Below are 21,362 nucleotides of genomic sequence, written 5' to 3'. Positions count from 1 at the left end.
CCTGATCCTCCTCTTCTAGGGTGCCCTGCTGGCGCTCCAGGCCTGTCCGCTTCATCAGGTGTCCCCACGAAAGCTGCTTTCCCTGGGGGCACCTCTGCACGCACGCTCCTAAGTCTCACTGCTGCGTCCATTGACAGACAGCGAGACTCAGCTCCCCGCATTACTGGAATTGATTGACAGCAGTGGGAGCCAATGAGATTGTGTTCTGTTTTACATTTGGGGTGTTCTTGTAATTTTTCTTTTCTCTTTTTTTTTTTTTCGATCTGACTGCTCAATAATATTTATTGATTGAAGCAATCAATTTATTTACTAGTTAACTAGTTCCATTCCATTAGTGGGAATGTTCCAATGTAAGAAAAAATGATGCCCAACATGTAATTTTGTTAATCATGGTCAAAAAAAACTATACCATGAAATGTAAAACATACACATTAAAGAATTTCTAACCTCCCCTTGTGGCCTTTTCTATGTGGGCAGCACCATACGCACCTTGCACCAACGATTTGGCGAACACAGGTGTTTTTATTGAGAAGGGATGGGACATAAACAGTTTCCTTCTACATTTTCTCAAAGAACATCGCAAATCCACTATGGGTCTCAGAGTCTGGGTCATTGAGGCCATCCCCAGAGGTCTTCCTGCTGTGGAACGCTTTAAACGCTTATGTTAGCAGGAGACCTACTGGATATATTAGTTGAATACACTCTCGCCAGGGGGACTCAATGAAGAAAGAGAGACACATTTCTTATTATAGTCCCATCTCATGACGTTTCTTCCTTCTTAATAATCCCCAAATTTCTTTTGGTGTTTTACAGCGTTATTTTTGTGATCGTTTTGTACCCATTCCTGGACATCGAGTTCCTCACGAGGTGGGGATGGTGTCATCTAATATGCATAGCAAGTAACTCCTTGTCCCAAGAGAATTATTCCCCCAACCCCCTTTCTTCCCATTTCCAGTTGTTTTTATTTTTATTTAATTTAAATTTTATTTTTACTTCCCCCCTTTTTTGTATTTTTTAGTATATTCTTTTAGATTATTTTTTTACATATTATTTTTTGTATATTTTGTTCTTAAATTTATCTCCAACAAGTGTGTTCCATCACTTGACGTTTTTAACAGTGCATTTTAACTTTATTCCCATCTTATTTCTACCTTTTCATAAGTCCCATCTTTTATCAATTTTTCCATTAAAACTATTTGTTTTTAAGATTTTTTGAAAAAAAGAAGAAGGACTTCCTAGTAGTGTTGGTCCGCTGGCCGTTATAGTACCACAGCCGCGGACATCTTGCTTAGGTATTTAAGCTGCTCTACTCCCAAGAGCAATAGGCCAGTAGAAGAATGTGTGAGCTCCGAGCATGTAGCCTGTACCTTCAAGCATTGCAAATCCTCAGCCTGGATGCCCACCCTGCCTTGATGACGTTACTTCCGATTCTGCATTCCAGACTGGTCAGCATGCAGCTTCCTGTTTGGTGGACATTGCACAGAAGCCTGTGACTGGAACCAACAACTCAACGGCCGAGGGATCAATACCGGAGCCCGCAGAGTGGCATCAGAGCACCCCAGGATGTTATTATCTTTAAAGGGTAACTCCACCCCATGAACCTATAAGTTTTTACCTTACATAGAATACACTGAAACCAGTAGGATTTATTAAGTTGCCGCCTTCCCCCCACACTTTTACAAACTTCTTTGCAGAGGCACTGGACACCATCTGAGGATGGCTGCCTCCTTTTTATATTATTTATTAGATCTTACTATCGATCTGAAAATATTTTGCTATTGAAGCTACTACTATATTTTTTATTAAAAGAAAGGGCATCACTCCATTTGGAGCGATGGAATCCTTCACTTGATGTCAACTTACTGGCCGACTAAGTATGGTGGTCTATCAAACTCATGGGTGGTAGACTGCTCAGTTTCTGTTGAAATATTACAAATGCAAATGCTATTTTCAGTTGTATTAATTGATTCAAAATTGGCACTGTGTTTCCAGCTTTAGCCTTTTTTTGCTGTCAATATTCTGCAATTTTACACCCTTTACATACTAAAGTGCAGTGATCTTATTTGCAAGAGCGCTGATAAAATGATGCATCGCCCCTTAGGAAACCACCAGTAGCATCTCTCCCAGCGATCTGTGATTGATACACAAGTCATCCAGATAGAATATCAATGTAATGCTTTAAAGGCGACTAACATACTGGAATGGAGATATCTAAACACAGCAGAAAAAAAACTCAGCAAGTCATAGGCAAGATTTATTCAGTCTTATAGGCAAATGAGATGTACAGTTTCTAGCTCAGAAAACAAGCAGGGTGCTGTGTAAACATTAATTTGGCTGCCCGCTCTGCAAACAGTCCAGTGTAATCCATCGTTGTTATGTACCAAGATGGAAAACTTCACACTCATTATTTGGTGCCCCCCCCCCCCCCCCCTCGTATGAGCAGTCAGTTTAATTAAGATTTCCAAGGTAATAAGGAGATGCTAAAAAGGTGCAAATCCCCACATGGCAAGCTGCTAGCTGTTGCTGTAGACTGTATTGATTGTTCAGCCTGCACCCAATAATCCAGGAGGTAGTAAAAAATAATAGGGCTCTACAGAAAGCAGGTTTTCCTGTGAGTGAGAAAGTTGGCAGTGCAGAGATGGTAGCCTTAGGGCTCTTTCACACATGCGGACCGTTCAGGTCCGCCTGTCAGTTTTTCAGGTGGACCCAAACGTTCCATGTACTTCTATGGAGCAACAGATGTCAGCAGTGACATGCCCAGACGGATATAAATCCTATTTCCTATCCGTCTGGAGGATCACATCAGATGAAAACGGACAAGTTGATCCGTTTTCATCCGACACACCATAGAGAGAGGGGCACTGGCAAGTCCGTCCCTGTACCGTGAGCAGAGATGGACCTGTCATCCGCCGGCTCATCGGGTATCAACGGATCGACCCCTGCCGAGCAAGCAGAGTCCGTCAAAATGGAAACCAGTGTGTGAAAGGGGCCTTAGAGTGGAAGAAAAGTCTGCTTTTTAATTTGTACCTACAGGAAAGCCTATAAGGCAGCTTACCTGTAGGTACAGTGAATATCTCTTAAGAGATACTCACACAGGATGCAGCCGGTGACGTCACCAGCGCATGCATTCTAAAGAGGGAGCATACCCGTGCCATACCGTCAGGGTTCTGTGCTGGGGCTGGGCCATTCATACAGCGGGAGCCTGCGAACCCAGAAGGAAGACCGGGTGAAGATTGAAGCACTGGGAGCTCTGTGTGCAGGTAAGTCTGTCATAATGTGCTAGTATGCGCTGCATATTAGTACATTATGACTTAAACCCGTCACATTTTTTTTTTTATGTAGGTGGTGGTTTACTACCATTTTAAAGATGCTCTGTGTATAGCGCTGGAAATGCAGCTGATTGTGATGGGCCTGATCCAGTCAATCCGCCGCATGGGATTGTTTACAGATTTCTGATGGGTTAGGATTCAAGTGCAATGGTTTATGTTTGCAGGTTTCTTCTACCGATAAACTCCTTTCCTTTTTACCACCATTTTTTCGCCTAGAATTGCTTTCTGCACATTGTGCAGTGCACTGTAGTATACACCAGCCCTTTTCAACCAGGGTGCCTTGAGGTTTCTTCAGGGGTGCCTTGGCAAAATGCCAAAAATGCATACAAGCCAGCAGGTGGGTCAAAGCCTGACTTTTAGTTACACAAAGCCACAGGTTTTTACTGTGTACCTTTTCAACCCTCCAGCCACCAGCGTCCTAACAACCAGTGTTGATAAGAAGGGTGTCGATTGCCTGCACAGCATCTTTATTTGAGACTCCCCTGCAACTCTCCATCAACACTGGGGTGACATTAGCTGAGTGATGGAGAGAGAGAGAAGAAACACTGGAATACTAGTTGGTACTAGTGTGCAAAAGTGTACTGTATTTGCTTTGGAAGAATAAAGCCCCTCTAAGGTTGGGTGTCCTACATGGGTCGATGCTGCCATATTATGTGAAACTATGGGGTGCCTTGAGACTGTCCATCATTTTATAAGATGCCTAGAGATTGTACAACATTTTAAAGGGTGCCTTGACTGAAAAAAAGGTTGAGAAACACTGGTATACACTACCAGCATCTTGTGCCAGGATGGTGCAACTCTGTCATGCATGTACAGAAGTTGCCTTATTACTTGCTGCTCAGCGAGGGAGGTGGCGTTGGGGAGTATTGGTCATAAATTTACCAACACATACAGTACATTTGTAGAAAACCTTAAGAATATGAAGGATTTTATTAATTTTTTTAATTCTTTATTTATCTAAGGGAAACAACATTGCCACATCACCAGTTACAGAATCAGGAATGTGTACAGACAGTGGTATACAACATAGTTCAAGAGGCTGAGGGGTGTGAACATATTGCATCTGTACATCAAGATGTGCAACCATACTGTGTAGTATACTGCCTAACATTTCGGAAAATGCTGTACCCAAATTATCTTAAGCACTTAAACAATTGTCTTAAGCACAAAGGCGGAGGGTGAAAGGGGATGGAAGGAGTAACATAAAGGGAATCACAAGTCAAATGAAGGGAAAAGTACCTGGACATAGGGGATTTGATCCCCCCCTCCTCGCCTGGTCACCCACAAAGGTCCCAGACAACAGAATAAAGATCTAGGGGCAAGAAATTACCTTGTGAAGTTAGAGGAGACTGGCCTTTATAGAAAAAGTAAGGGGTCCAAATCTTTCAATATTTATCACTCTGTTCCTTCATTGACATAGTAAAGTCTGCCACTTTCCTGAATTTCCACGATTCTGAGATACAAGCTTTTGCAGCCATTAGGAGATGTTTTAACAGGGAATTTTTGTACCCTTTGTTAGATAAAGGTGTATCATGGAGCAGATATAGCATCGGATTCCTCCCAAGAGACACACCCGTTAGAACTTGAACCGTTAGTTCAACCGTGTCCCAAAAATCGGTCAACTTTGGGCATTCCCAAAAAATATGAAGTAGGTTACCCTCAGAGTCTCAACAGTGCCAGCAGATATTGGATGCCTGAGGGAACATACGATAGAACACTGCTGGGGTTTAATATCATATGTAGGAATTTAAGTATTTAGTCTTAAATGATCATGTAGTCTTACTTTGCTTACAATCACTGGTTGAAATCAAGGTTGAGTTACGAGTCATCTCTTACAACATTTTACAATTGCAAGTTTGACTTTAAGTGCTGAATATATTATATGTATATATATATATATATATATATATATATATATATATATATATATATATATATATATATATACACATACACACACAGTTGTGCTCATAAGTTTACATACCCTGGCAGAATTTATGATTTCTTGCCCATTTTTCAGGGAATATGAATAACACAAATGATAACTAATGATTAGTGTTTGGTTGAAGCCATTTATTATCAATCAACTGTGTTTACTCTTTTTAAATCATAATGGCAACATAAACTACCCAAATGATCCTGATCAAAGTTTATACACCCCAGTTCTTAATAGCGTGTTTTTCCCCCTTTAACATTGATGACAGCTTGAAGTCTTTTGTGGTATTTGTGGACGAGGCTCTTTATCTTCTCAGATGGTAAAGCTTCCCATTCCTCTTGGCAAAAAGCTTCCAGTTCCTGTAAATTCTTGGGCTGTCTTGCATGAACTGCACGTTTGAGATCTCCCCAGAGTGGCTCAATGATATTAAAGGGGTTGTAAAGGTTTGCGTTTTTTCACCTTAATGCATCCTATGCATTAAGGTGAAAAAACATCCGACAATATCGGCCCCCCCCCAGCCCCCCCGTTTTATTTACCCGAGACCGTTCACCTGCTGTGCTCGCCCCCGATCTCCTCTGTTCGCCGCTCAGCCTGGCCAGCTGAATGGCTAGAGTGGATGGATTGAAAGCAGAGCAGCCATTGGCTCACGCTGCTGTCAATCACATCCAATGAAGCGGCGAGCCGTGGGGCGGGGCCAAGTGATACAGTGAGTGGCTATACCTGCCGTCTGTATTACGGGAGCGCGCCTGCAAGAACTAACCACCATGTGAGAGAGCTTGCATGAAGGTGCTTAGTTCTTGCAGGGAGGAGCCAAGACAGCCGCCCAGGGACCCCAGAAGACCAGGTTCGGGGCCACTCTGTGCAAAATGAGCTGCACAGTGGAGGTAATAACATGTTTGTTATTTAAAAAAAAAAAAATTTACCTTTACAACCCCTTTAAGGTCAGAAGACTGAGGCGGCCACTCCAAAACCTTCAATTTATTCTGCTGTAGCCAATGACAAGTTGACTTGGCCTTGTGTTTTGGATAAATGGTCATGTTGGAATGTTCAAGTACTTCGCGCAGCTTTCTGGCTGATGAATGCAAATGTTCCTCCAGTATTTTTTGATAACATACTGCATTTATCTTGCCAACAATTTTGACCAAATTTCCTGTGCCTTTGTAGCTCACACATCCCCAAAACATCAGCGATCCACCTCCGTACCTTTCATCATAGATCTTGTTGACTCCTCTCCAAATGTAGCTTTTATAGCTGTAGCCAAAAAGCAACATTTTGGTCTCATCACACCAAATGACTTTGTGCCAGAAGGTTTAAAGCATGTCTCTGTGCTTTTTGGCATATTGTAAGTGGATACTTTGTGGCATTTGCTTAGTAATGGCTTTCTTCTGGTAACTCGACCATGCAGCCCATCTTTCTTCAAGTGCCTCCTTATTGTGCATCTTGAAATAGCCACACCACATGTTTTCAAAGAGTCCTGCATTTCACCTGAATTTATTTGTGGGTTTTCCTTTGCATCCCAAACAATATTCCTGGCAGTTGTGGCTGAAATTTTAAATGGTCTACCTGACTGTGGTTTGGTTTCAACAGAACCCCTCATTATCCACTTCTTGATTAGAGTTTGAACACTGCTGATTGGCATTCTCAATTCCTTGGATATCTTTTTATATCCCGTTCCCGTTTTATACAGTTCAACTACCTTTTCCTGCAGATCCTTTGACAATTCTTTTGCTTTTTTTCCCATGAGTCAGAATCCAGAAACGTCAGTGCAGCACTGGATGAAAGATGCAAGGGTATGTCAGAAGTCCAGAAATGCATTGACCTTTTATATACACACACACACACACACACACACACAAATTACAAGAAAACAGATCACAGGTGAGGATGGTTACCTTTAATAGCCATTCAAACCCCTTTGTGTCAACTTGTGTGCATGTTATCAGGCCAAAATCACCAGGGTATGTAAACTTTTGATCAGGGTAATTTGGGTAGTTTCTGTTGCAATTATGATTTAAAAAGAGTAAACACGGTTGATTGATAATAAATGGATTCAGTCAAACACTAACCATGAGTGAAAGAAATGTTTTTGTGTTATCATTTATATTCGAAAAATCGCCAAGAGATCATAAATTCTGCTAGGGTATGTAAACCTGTGTGTGTGTGTATATATATATATATATATATATATATATATATATATATATATATATATATATATATATATATATATATATATATATATATATATAAAAAATAATCAGCACTTAAAGTCAAACTTGCCATTGTGAAATGTTGTGTATATATAGTGAGATTGGGGTGATTAGTCTCAACCAGTAGCTGCTTTTCAATGAGTAGCCCAAGTCCAAAACATTGTTTTTTAAGGGCGTGGTAGCCCAATTTTATTTAAAAGAATGGAAAAAAAAGAGCCATCAGTAGCCCACGTAAGGGGTTCCACCATTACTGTAACTTGCACAATCAGAATACTTCAGCCTCCTGAGCTTGCCTTCTTTTCACACAGCGGCTTTTGGCCTCAAGCCTGGACCTTAGGTCTGCTCCTCAGACCAATATAAATAGTTCCTTAAAGTCAAGCTCTCTCATAGCTTACTCACGATCAGCTCCTTGCTGCTCTGTCACAGACTAAATATGCCTACTGCAGACATGCAAGCTCTGGCTGCCCCAAAGCAGCCTCTCTGACTCCTGGAGCAAATTGGAGTCCTCCAGACTCCCATGCACAGACCTCCTGTCTGCTTCCATCTCCCAAGGACGTCCTCTCAGACTTGGGACTTCCTCTGTTCCAACCTGTACTTGATGCACAACAGCATCTCACATGGCTCTCTTCACACACTTTGACCTCCCTCAAGAGGGTCGGGCCCTGAGCTCTAACACTAAGTCTGTTATGAAGCCAGCCTACACCTGAACAATCAGTGTACTAGCTTCTCCAAAAAATCTGGTGTGGCAGGTTGGCCTTATAACTAGGTGAACTAGGCAGATACCTATGGCGCAGCCACGGTCGCTGGTTTCCCTATCTTGATGTGTGACAGTAGTAGTCCTTTTAGGCCTTGCAGTCCTGTGTAGGAAGAGGAGGCGCTGGGAGCTTGTCACAACCTAGATCCAACAGTTGTTGGGTCAGTGGGTAGATCAATGTCCCCCGGCTCCTTCCTTCTCCCATGCTCTGAGGATCTCCTATCATATGCAAATTGTGGATAATGCGCACATAGCTGGTCTTGCCTAGGGTGCAAAATAGACTAGCACCGGCTCTGTCTCCCAAGTAGCGCAGAGTCCCACTGCGACTATCTATCTATCTATCTATATATTATTATTATTATTAACGATTTATATAGCGCCAACAGTTTACGCAGCGCTTTACAATGTATAGGGGGGACAACACAATTACAGTACAATACAATAAAAAGGTACAGGAGGACCCTGCTCATCGAGCTTACATTATAAAGGGAGGGGGTGGTGATACAAAAGGTAATAGCTGCAGAGAATGATTTGATGGGGGTGGCTCGGGGACAGTTAGGTGGGATATATATATATATATATATATATATATATATGTATATATATATATATATATATATATATATAATTTATTTTCAATATGTACAGGTAGTATAACTGAAGTAGATGCAAGGGGATCCTAGATCCTAGCTCTGTGGGTCCATAGATACAGCTTCCTCTCCAGCAGGGAGAAAAGTGAGAAAAGTGAGCAGCACAGCAATGACATCACCAAATCTCACTCCAAATCTCCTGAGACTAGCAGTCAAAGGTAGCAATGCCTTACATGATCTTATACGGCTGATATATAGCTATGTGGCTTAAGGTACAGAAGTGACTAGATACAGGAAGCACACTGCTATTTTTTAGAGTAGTACAATTAACATTTCTAGATGTTCCCTGTAGGATAGCAAATCTTCACTTTTTGAGTTCAGGTCCACCTTAAACCTCTTCGAGAGGAAGGCTGACAATTTATGGGGCCAGAATATTACGCAAACACTCTTGTATCTCAGGCTGGGAGATCAAACTGCGGTCCTCTGAGTCTGCAAAGGCTGCTATTTTATGAACTGGAGCTTGCTGAACGCTGATAAAGACACATCTGCTCAAATTTCCTACAACTGCCCAGCTCTCTGCGGTGCTATAATGGATATGACGATGCCTTCGGGACCATTTGTCATAAAGCTGACAAAACACTGACGTGACTTTGGCACCGTGATTCCTGCAGATTTATGCCAGGGATTGGAGAATGCGATATACTTCAGCGGGAGATGGGGACATTTTTCAGCAGGGCGTCCCTAATTAAAGAAGGAAGATGGAGAAGACGCTTTTGGATTGATGGGTTTTTGTGGGTCGGCATTTCACGCTCAATTTGCGGGAGTATAAATCGTCCCTGGAACTTCTTTAAACGCAAGAAAGGGGAAGGGGGGAAGAAAGGAAGGGATTTTTATAAGGCTGAGACGGGAGACACTTTGAAAGTTCTGCCATCATTGTCGGTTTGGCTGTTTGGAACATCAAGAGCTCCAGCGTGATCACACAGCGGATGTCAACGGAAGCCATTCAAGCAAGAGATGAAGAGGAAAGCGGAATTCTGGGCTGCATTGTAAAGTGTAACTAAAAAAAGAACAACGGTAAGAAAGGCCGGCTCAGCAAGGATGGAAAGAGGATCCAGATTACACCTGTCAAGCCAGGAAAAGTTTAAATGCCCAACAAAGCCAGCCGAGTGTTGCTCAACTTTACTTACTTTGACACATTTCAGACTCACTTTCCATTCCCTGTCTCTCCACTTTCAAAGTCACGTCTTTTATAGCAGCACTTCACAGTGCAGCCTGTCCAAACTTTCTGAAAGTAAACTTGCTAAAGTTTCTCTACCAGCGATAAAGACTCTAGGTTCAAGATCTCTGCAAGAGCAATTAGAAAGAGTTTTAAGAGCTCTCTCACGGTAATTCAAGAAAAGGAAACAGTACAGTGCATATACACAAACAACTAATATCTAAAACAAAAAAGTTGTATAATGCAATAGAGCGAACAAAAACCTTAACAAGGACAAATGTAAGGAGTTGTTTAAATGGGCAAATGAAGTGTGCATTCTAATTGCATTTCATGTCAGTTTGAGATGCTTACGATATTACACAGAGCTCTTTCAAAGATGCTTCTGACCTCCTAATTTGCATCAAACTGTTTTTGCATTTTTGTTGACTATTATGGGGGTGGGAGGAGTTCTGACCTGAAGAAAAGCCCAGGTACAGTTGCTCTCGGAGGACCAACTGAACAGAAATTCAGATATCTGACATGAGAAGCCACTGTGGGCAACATGGTGGCAAAGTAACAAGTTGCAGTGGCAGAATGTTTAGTTTAGTTACCACCAAGGGAATTATCTACAAGGTTACTCTCATCCAGACCCCCTGGTTTCCTTCTTCAACCCAAAAACATACCAATAGGTTTATTTGGCCTACACTCAAAACTGTGTCCACTGTAACTTGCATCATTGTGTGTGTGTGTGTGTGTGTGTGTGTGTGGTAGAGGGGGGGTGATGGGTGGGAGTGGCATTACACTAGAAAAGGGGCATTCAAACGTTCTAAACAAAGGGCCAATTTAATGTCCTTTTAAGTTGAGGGGGACCAGACTGTGACCAGTGGGAGTAAAAAATGTGGTCAATAGGTGAAGGAATAGTGCCTCATCATTGTTATTAATTGGGGTAATAGTGCCCCATTGTTGGTGTCACTGGGGAGGAATAGTGCCCTATTGTTGGTGTCAGTGGGAGGAATAGTGACCCATCCGTGGCATCATTGGGAGGAATTATGCCCTATCATTGAAGTCATTGGGAAGAATTGTGCCACTAGTGCCCCCATCATTGGTATCGGCGTAAGCAATAGTGCCCCATCATTGGTATCAGTGAGAGGAATAGTGTCCGATCATTGGTTACAGTAGGAGGAATAGTGCCCCATTATTGGTTTCAGTGGAAGGCATAAAGCCCCATTATTGGAATCAGTGGGAGAAATAGTGCCCCATCATTGGTGCCATTGGGAGGAATTAAGCCCCATCACTGGTGTCAGTGGAAGGAATGGTGCCGCATTATTGGTGTAGTTGGAAGGAATCGTGCCTTAAATCAGCGGGTTGCAGTTTGGAGACCACTACATAAGGGGGTACACTGCAGCAGCTACTGATTTAAAGAGGACCTGTACTGTGGAACCTGTGATCAAAAATGATGACAAGCAGAGGACAAGGGACCAATTTTGCCTGTGGTCTCCTTGCAGCTGATCTTTTTGTCCCCATTACAGACTTGTTCTGTACCGTGTCTCTGCAAGAAGGCAGCCAGGTTGGTAAAGGAGCAGGGCTTTGCTTCCTTAATGTCAGAGCTGCCTCCCCGATGACTGGTAATCCTGTGACTGTTGTAGAGATATTCAAGAAGAAGCAGGAGATCCTTGCAAGTCCTCGGCTACAGATTCCTCTCCAGCAAGGAGAACAGTGAGCAACACAGTAGTGAGCATCACCAGATCTCACTCCAAATCTGGTGAGACTTGCAGTCAGAGGCAGCAGTGTCTTAGCGGCAAATATACATCTTTAAGACTCAAGTCACAGGTGGTGCACTCCTTATTTTTATAGGAAAAACATCAAGATAAAAAGGTAGACTTTTAAAAGTACTACTTCAGCACAAGTGACCTATCTAGATGTTTCCTATAAAACAGCAAATCTTCACTTTGAATGAACACTACAAAACACTTTAGAATATGCTATATACCGAACAGTAAAAAAAAAAAAAAAAAAGCAGCCTTTTGTGTTTATTTTTATATACAATACAGCCTGTTCATTTCCCAATTAACTAGCAGGCGTCACAGGTCAACAATACAAAATGGCTGCCTTCAGTGGGGTGACAGGTCACTTTAAAATATAATTCATATACAACTATAATTCTCTAGATGAAAGAATGTATAGGCAGAATGAACAGCCGCCCCCGCACTTCAAACACTGAAGATCTTAAAGTACAGCTACTTGACTTTCAAACGTGATTAACTCCTTAGATCTATAAAGTTACTTGAGTTTTTACAGAAACTTAGCAATTAATTCTGAATACTGTCAATGACATCATCACCTTAAGGGGACAACAATAAATCTATTGATAATACTTGCTATAGCCATGCCAACGAGTGAGATCATACAAGGGCTCTAGGCAATAAAAAAGAATTTATATATATATATATATATATATATATATATATATACACACACACACACACACACAGTTCTGTGCAAAAGTTATAGGCAGGTGTGAAAAAAGTTTATTTATTTTTATCAAGTAACAAAATGGAAAGTAAATGAGCAGAAGGGAAATCCAAATCAAATCAATATTTGGGGTGGCCACTCTTTGCCTTCAATACAGCATCAATTCTTCCAGGTAAATTTACACACAGTTTTTGAAGGGAGTCTGCAGTTAGGTTTCTCCAAGCATCTTGGAGAACTAAGCACAGATCTTCTGTGGATGTTGGCTGCCTCAAATCCTTCTGTCTCGCCATGTAGTCCCAGACAGACTCCATGAGGTTGAGATTAGGGCTCTGTGGGAGCCAAACCATCCATTCCAGGACTCCTTGTTATTCTTTACACTGAAGATAGTTCTTAATGACATTGGCTGTATGCTTGGGGTTGTTGTCCTGGTGCAGAACAAACTGTGGGCCAATCACATCTCTCCCTGATGGTATGGCACGATGAATAAGTATCTGCTTGTATTTCTCAGCATTGAGGACACCATTGATCCTGACCTAATCTCCAACTCCATTTGCACAAATGCAGCCCCAAACTTGCAAGGAACTTCCATCATGCTTCACTGTTGCCTGCAGACACTTATTATTGGATCGGTCTCCAGCCCTTCATCGACAAACTGCCTCCTGCTACAGCCAAATATTTCAAATGTTAAAGCGGGATTCCACCCTAAAGTGGAACCTCCGCTGATCGGATCCCTCCCCCCCTCCGGTGTCACAATTGACACCTTTCAGGGGGGAGGGGGGTGGAGATACCTGTCAAAGACAGGTATTTTCACCCACTTCCGGGCATAGACTCCCGTGGGAGTCTACGCCATTTCCTGCCCTGCCGCGCTGTCTGCTGGGACACACACGGGTCCCAGTGACAGAGCGGAGATTTCCTATTGCGCGGCGCGGCTCGCGCATGCGCAGTAGGGAACCGGGAAGTGAAGCCGATTCGCTTCACTTCCTGATTCCCTCACCTAGAATGGTGGCGACAGCAGCCGAGAGCCGAGTGATCGATCGGCCTCGGCTGCCGGCATCGCTGGAACCCGGGACAGGTGAGTGTCCATTTATTAAAAGTCAGCAGCTGTAGTATTTATAGCTGCTGGCTTTTAATATTTTTTTTTTTGGTGGAATCCCTCTTTAACTCATCAGTGCAGAGTACCTGCTGACATTTTTCTGCACCCCAGTTCCTATGTTTCTGTGCATAGTTGAGTTGCTTAGCCTTGTTTTCACGTTCTATCCAACATAGACACACACAGCATGGCTGTCAATCTTCATGGGATTTGATTGACAGCAGCAGGAGCCAATAGCTCCTGCTGTGCTGCCTCTTTGTTCTGTGAGGGAAGAGAGAGAGGAGCTGCTGACGGGCACAGCACTGGATCGAAATAGGACACAAGTATGTATTTGGGGAGGAGGGGGGGGGGGTGAGGAGGAGATACAACTGCTTGAACGTTTTTTACCTTAATGCAGAGAATGCATTAGGGTAAAAAATGTCCTGCCTTCACAACCACTTTAAGGTGAACCTATGAACCTATGCTTTTTTTTAATGCAGGGTAAAGAATTAGGATGACTCTGTTACCCCATTCCCAGTAGCAAACACTTACCTTGCTTTGTTTCCCTGACTTTCTGTTTAACCACCGGGAGTAAAGAAAGCCTTGTGTAAGCTGTTGGAGTCATAGCTCACACAGAGTTATGGACTCCCTGTATGACAGCGATGATTGGCCCAACACTGGCATATGGAGCGAATTACATGCTCCTCCATACCTAAAAGTATTGGATTCGTTCTTTAGCTGCTGATGGTGAATGGAGCTGCTGGGAAATGAGGAACATGCTAATATATTCAAGGAACATAGTGGAGATTTAAGTAAACCTGTTGCTTTATACTGAAGGGGTAAAACAAGCAGTAAAAAAAAAAAACAATCTCTCATCGACCTGTGTAGCTGTAGGCAGTGTAGAGCAATTCAGCCAATACATTTACGAAAGAGGCACTAAAAATCACATCTCATCTCCCCTTGCTTCCTCTGACAGCAGATGCTGTAAGCAGTTCAAAAATGGACTGGAACGGACTACAAATCTTTGTTGTAATGTCTGAAGATGAACTTCTGCACAGTGCCTGCAGCTACAGAGGTCACTCACTGATGGTTTGTGCTAAAGCTCATTTGCTGCTTGCTTAGAATATCGACTTAGTACTTTAATGTCCACAATCTGACCACAGGTTAAAGAGGATTTAAAGGTTGAAGTTTTTTTCCTACTTTAATGCATTCTCTGCATTAATGTATAAAACCTTCCCTGTCTATCCCCCCCCCCCCCATCTTATACTGACCTGAGCCTGCTCTCCATCCAGCACTGTGCACAAGAGCAACACCTCTTTCGGCTCTCTCCCTTCTCATAGGATCAGAGACAGCAGCCACTGGCTCCCGATGCCGTCAATCACAGCCAGTGAGGAGGGAGCAGGGGGCGGGACCAAGCCACTCTCTGTGCCTATGGACACACAAAGCCAGCTTGGGAGCAAGACTGCACATGTGGTCCCATAGCAAGCAGCTGGTTATGGTGGGCACTCGGGGGAAAGAGAAGCCAAGATTGCTGGTGGAGGACCCCAGAAGAGGAGGATCGGGACTGCTCTGTGCAAAACCATTGCACTCACTTTTTATGTCATAATGTAGAGTATAAGATTTCCTATCATTTGAGCCCAGTCTTGCCACAAAGAGTTATTCCATCCCTGAGCAATCCTCTTTTATTGTTCAGTGAGATAAATCTTGACAAACAGAGAAAAACATTGTCAAATTCTCCCCCTTGCTGTGAGTGACAGGTGATTTACATATCTCGTGCACTAGCCTAAGGGACATGCATTATTTTTTAATTCCCTCCCATCTCCTTTCTTCTGCTGCTCTGCCAAGATTGGATGTTCCACACCTCATGTGGGGACTTTTCTGTCTTTTCACTGGATGTTAGAGATCATAGCAAAAGTTCAGTGTAAGAAATACACAGGAGAAAATGCATATTGAAAAGGGGAGTGTAGAGGTGGGTGGGGAGTCACGACACCACCCACCGAGCTCCAGACAACAGACCCACCCACAGAATATGCAGTTTTTCAGGTCTCATAGCAGACAGAGGGGAGACATTTGACAGGTAAAGAAACATGCAGGAGGCATGTATATCCTTCTAGATAACCCCTATGGCAGTAGTTTAGAAAGGATGACATTGGGTTTACATCCACTTTAAGATTATTAATAGGCGCCAAGCTAGAAGATGATAAAGATAGCAATTTTGATAGTACAGGTGGAGAGTAATGCTTTTAAGAATGAATAAAACCAGAACGGAGCAAACATTTTTGTTCCCCTCCCTTATTGAAACTGGGCTCTTGTCCACTGAGCAGCCACTCGAATAACAGCTTTCAGCTCAATGCTTGGACAGAGCCTGGAAGGCTCTGTGCTATTAAGAAGCAGAGAGAGAGAGAATGATAAGAAAACTTACTTCCCAGATAATTAATTAGATAAAGACTGTTAATGGTTTGCAGCAGCTGATACGGGCTCACAGATGGCTAAACATTTGGCTGCGGCAAGCAATGTGAGACGATTGTTTCCCAGATTCTTAGACAGCGAAAGAGTGAAACAGTAACGCAAGGCTGCATCTACTAGAACAAGGTCTCACATGATCTACATGAGCTCAGCATAGGGCTGTGCATTCAGAAGAGTCAACGCAAGAATGTTTTTGTCCATTTACAAAAAAAAAAAAAAAAATCTGTTTCTGGATTATAAAGGAACAGTAATCCATAAATGCAAGTTACATAAAAGGCCTATGATCATGTAAAAATGCACTGTCCATGTACAAAAGATGCAGACGTGAGCAGATACTTGACATGTTAGAGAAAATGGAAGTTTCAGCACGTATAAAGACATTTTTGATAAAGTTCTGCTAAACACAATCAAATATAATATTTACAGTTGACAATTACACTTTGAAATAATTTGAAACAATTTTATCCAGTCTATTCCATGAAAATCAATAAAATTGATGCAGCCATTTACAGGAAACATTTGTTTCATCTGTTCTGCAACAAAATATGTTTGATGGATTCTTGAGGAAGGTTATTCCAGGCAAGCGTCAAATGGAGAGTCAATTCTTCGCTGCATTCTCCTGAAAGTAATGGCTCTACCACTAACGTCACAAATGCGTTAGGGCTGTGGATAAACCAAACAACCAATCTCTCTCTCTCTCGGTTTTGTCCAAGTTTTAGCTTATCAGCCAAGGCACAACTAAACACTTGATGTCCTAAGGTCGTCCTGAAACTCAAAGGGTTAAAGCAGTAGTAAAGTCCATTTTATGACTTGTACCTACAGGTAAGCCTATAATAAAGCTTACCTGTAGGTACAGCGAATATCTCTTAAACGTGTACAGTTTAGGAGATATTTCCATTTGTAGAGGCTGGTGACGTCGCTGGCACATGCGCACTGTGGTGTCTGAATGGACTGCATACTGGAGTATGCCATCCATTGACAGTGCTGTGCCACAACTGTGACTCCCATGCGCATGAGCAGAAGTGATGTCATCACGGCCCAGCCATTCAAATGGCCGAGGACCACGAACCCGGAAGGAAGACTGGGTTAAGTTGGAAGCACCAACAGCACGCTGCTAAAGGGCTTTTTTAAGGGAAATCTGTCATAATATGCTAGTATACATGTTCTCTGCGCATAAGCAGTATGCTGCAAAATCTACCTTTTGTTTTGAATTCCTCCTGAAAAACAACAGAAGTGCACTTTCTTTGTGCCTTGAGCCTTATAGTTACTCACTGTTCTCTTTGCTGGATAGTAATATGTACTGAAGGACGTGTAGTGCAAAGATCTACCTGCATCTGTGTCACATACCTGGTAGGAGTCCGAAATGAGGAAGTTGGCCTTTCTCCAGCTCAGGCCCCACTGAGAATGGAACAGATGGTGCCAAGGGACAGGAGGAACATGAGTGCCTGTAGTTGTTGATTGCAGAGCTTGTGGCTGGAGTCGTAGACTCAGTGGGTCAGGCAGAACATCAGGTCAGGAACAGAGATGATGCCAGATAGATCAGCCGAGGTTAAAGGGGCACTCCACCCGAATTACAGATTCAGGATGCATGGCTTGCTGGAGCACCCCCGCAGGCTTGAGACAGGAGCACACTGTGTCCACTGAAGCTGGGATGAGGGGCAGGCACTCAAAAATAATATGAAGCCAAACAGGAGACAGAAAATTAGTCAGGGGGATAGCCGGAGTCAGCAATGAGTGGGCAGTGAGGTACTAAGGCATCAGACGGGATCGAGGTCAGGCGTAAGCCGAAGCCAGGAACCGATGATCATAGGTATAAACGGGATCCAAGGTCAGGTCAGCAACGGATATCATACAGGATTCAAACAGGGCACAGGGAAACAGCTGAAGTCAGTGCTGAGCAGGAATCTGAGCATCCTTTAAATAAGCCATGTGGCACCAATAGACGTGTGTTTGAATTCCTGTGGACATGTGTTTGCCTGTGCACAAATCTATGGGCAATAGTATACGCATGTGCGTGCGCCCGACATGTCATAGTAGCTTCCTGACAATCTGATTCGACCTGTGCTTTTTCATCTTGCATATTGGCCAACCTGTCGTCAAGGGGGCAGATTTCACATGAAGAAGCAAAACTCTGTACCTTTACCAAGATAGCCACCTCCGTACATAATAAGGTAGTAATAGGGAAAAATATCAGCTCCTAGAAATCCACAGGCAATACTGGTAACTGGTCCTTTGACCTCCGCCAGCCTTTTTTGGGCACAACTTAAACTGTACAGGTCCTCTTTAAGGTGCAGGACAGACATCAGAAAAAAAGCATGAAAGAAGTTTACTGATAAATCTGAATTCTTTACACCGGGAAGGGTCAACTATGTTTGTTACTAAAAATAAAGAGATTTAAATGCTGGACGCAATTGCTATTTCTTTGTTCTCTTGGTGACATTTTATATTTTAAGCACCTTGTACGGTAGCTAAAAATCTGGTTATGAAGGCATTAAACACAAAGCAGCATGTGGCCAGGAGGCGGGAATAATGACTATATACAGGTCTGGCTACCTCCCCGTGCGCTGGGTAGATTAAAATAAAAGTCATTTACTAAACTGACCCCCTCGCTGCTACTTTGGAAGAGTGGCTGCAAAATTCATTTGGCGATAACAGAGTAAACCGCAATCAGCACTTTGGAAGGAGGCGGAAAATGGAGGGAGGGTGGAAAAAAAAAAAAAAGAAAAGGTAGCAGCTGCCGTCTCAGAGAACGGTCTGTGATCAAAAACCCGGGGTGTTCGGTGCAGGGAAAAAAAAAAATTCTAATCAAAACAAGATTTCCAGCGGTAAAAGCAGCGCTCCCGAGGAGTTCTAGGAATATGAAGAAATAAGTAGGTTCGCTCACAGCTGGACAAGTTGCTCCAATTCAGTAACAACTTCCACATAATAATAATAATTTCGCTCGCTGAAACACCAATGAGCTATATAGCAAGTTTTTGCAAAAGTGCGGAAGAAAAAATTATTGGAGTAGGTAACATATGGGAATTAAATGACATCTACAAGGTCACTCAGAAGGTCCAGTGTTCAGAAATGATATGGAATCTATCCCAGCAGGTCTGCCCGGGGTAATTAAAAACAAAACACACCTCTGGATCAAAATCTTCTATAAAAAAAAAATAATAATAAAAATAATAAACAAAAGGGACTTCCAGCCAAACAAATCAGGTGGTTTATTTACTTTTCTTAGCCCTTGTACACACGATCGGAGAATCCGTCGGAATGTGTCCTATTGGACAGTGTCGTCGGATAATCCGACTGTGTGTGGTCTGCATCGGACTGATTCCGTCGGAATATCCGTCGGACCCAATTTTCCAACATGTTGGAAATATTTCCCAACCAACTGGTTCGATCGGACATACTCCGATCATGTGTAGAGAATTTTGATCAGACCAAGTGCCACGCATGCTCAGATCAAATTCCTACATCAAAGCTATTGGCTACTAGCCTGCATGTAGTCCCATCGTAACGAAATTATGTCATCAAGTTCTGAATGATCAGATTTTTCGCCAACTTTGTCCGACCGTGTGTATGCAACAGTTTCGGACAAGATCTGACTGACAAAATCCGACGGGCAAAATCCGACGGATTTGGTTGTGGAAATCTCCGACCGTGTGTACAGGGGCTAAAAGTGCTTTAAAACAATAACGATCGCCTGGAGATCCGAACCCAATCTGTAAAAATCTCTTTTAAATGATTTGTATGAGTCAACTTTTGCTGAACTTAAAGTGAATGTTTCAGGAACGTTCCAAGTTTGCACAAATAGATTCCTGATAAAGACAAAATATGCTGCAACAGAATAATTAAATACGAATAATAATAAAAAGGTGAACATTTTTTTTTTATTAAAAAGCCAATTTTCAGTTCAACTTAGCTGACATTTCATCCAAGATGGAGGTGCCCAGCAGCAGTCTCAAGGCTTTTGGATGTTTACCTAAGGAAGGCTTTTGAAGAAAAATAATATGCATTAAATATTCTAAATGCACATCACATGGGGAGATGTTGTAGAAAAAAAATGGTCTGGCGACTGTTTCTTTAAAGCTAAAAGAAGACCTCTAGCCCAGACTTCTAGAAGGTAATGGGATGCTGTATTTGGGCTACAGGTTCTAAAGTGACTTAGGGTATACCCACACTGGGCACATTTAGACTGAACCATGCCTGAGTTTGATTGTCCCCTCTGCCCACTGGTCTACAATCACTCTACAGTGATGGTGAACCTTGGCACCCCAGATGTTTTGGAACTACATTTCCCATGATGCTCAACTACACTGCAGAGTGCATAAGCATCATGGGGAAATGTAGTTCCAAAACATCTGGGGTGCCAAGCTTTGCCATCACTGCTTCCCGGCACACATCTATGATCACCTTTGCTAACCAGACCACAATAATCCCTGCTTCTGTGCTCAGTGATCTAAAGAGATTGCTGTGTTCTGGCACAGTTTGCACTCACACTTGAAGGAATTGTACCAAACCGCTTTAGGGAATGTGCACCGGTTGTCCATGCCTTTTTTTTTTTCCTGAACACACAAACAAAAAACACCAAAGTGAACCAAACAACTGCACTAACTGCACTAACGTGTCTCTGGCCTTCTCCTAAAGAATAAGGGCCCCTCCCTGGCCCCCCCCCCCCGGGATGCAAGACTCCTGAGGGAGGCAAGTAATAATCGGGTTCATGTAGCCAAAATGCCCAGTAGATCCTGTTCCTCTTCATCAACCAAAGTTGACTAACAACTACTGGGTGGGGGCTCTCCCGAAGAGAGATCCCGCCCAAGGCAGAGGAGTTAGGAACCTGATGGTCCCACATCCTCCCCCTAGACTTGGTAGACCCGAAAATGCACACAGTACCATCCTGGAGTAACGGAAAATACACATTCGTTATATTACCAAAAGTATTGGGACACCTACCTTTACATGAACTTTAATAGTATCCCAATTTTAGTCCGTAGGGTTCAATATTGAGTTGGCCCACCCTTTGCAGCTGTAACAGCTTCAACTCTTCTGGAAAGGCTGTCCTCAAGGTCTATAGGAACATTTGACCATTCTTCCAGAAGCGCATTTGTGAGGTCAGGCATTGACGTGGGCGAGAAGGCCTGGCTCGCAGTCTCCGCTCAATATTGAATCCTACAGACGACGACTGGAATGCCATTAAAGTTCATGTGCGTGTAAAGGCAGGTGTCCCAATACTTTTGGTAATCTAGTGTATATAAAATGCAGTGAGATACACATGGGGAGCGTGTAAATAAAAAAAAAAAAAATGCCAATGTGTGCACAATGGCTAGGCCTTGTCGTGTGGAAACAAAAATTG

The 21,362-nt window shown here is 42.8% G+C and overlaps 1 protein-coding gene across 6 annotated transcripts in view; it reads right to left on the bottom strand.

The window, feature by feature from the left end:
* The window catches only part of CHCHD6 (coiled-coil-helix-coiled-coil-helix domain containing 6), a 471,528-nt gene that overhangs the window by 51,186 nt on the left and 398,980 nt on the right, over positions 1-21,362 (bottom strand). The window contains exon 10 of one of the 6 annotated variants that reach the window (XM_077451739.1): positions 6,892-7,036. The exons of the other annotated variants lie outside the window; for them this stretch is intronic. Coding sequence (XP_077307865.1) covers positions 7,010-7,036 — 27 coding nt within the window. The 3' untranslated portion in view covers positions 6,892-7,009. Of the gene's footprint in view, positions 1-6,891; positions 7,037-21,362 lie in introns of those variants that run through there. 6 annotated transcript variants of the gene reach the window in all.

Source organism: Lithobates pipiens, unplaced genomic scaffold (assembly GCF_037356315.1).
Source record: "Lithobates pipiens isolate NorthernLeopardFrog02 unplaced genomic scaffold, aLitPip1_a1.2 Scaffold_23, whole genome shotgun sequence".
Taxonomy (NCBI): domain Eukaryota; kingdom Metazoa; phylum Chordata; class Amphibia; order Anura; family Ranidae; genus Lithobates; species Lithobates pipiens.
This window is presented reverse-complemented; position numbering and strand designations above follow the sequence as displayed.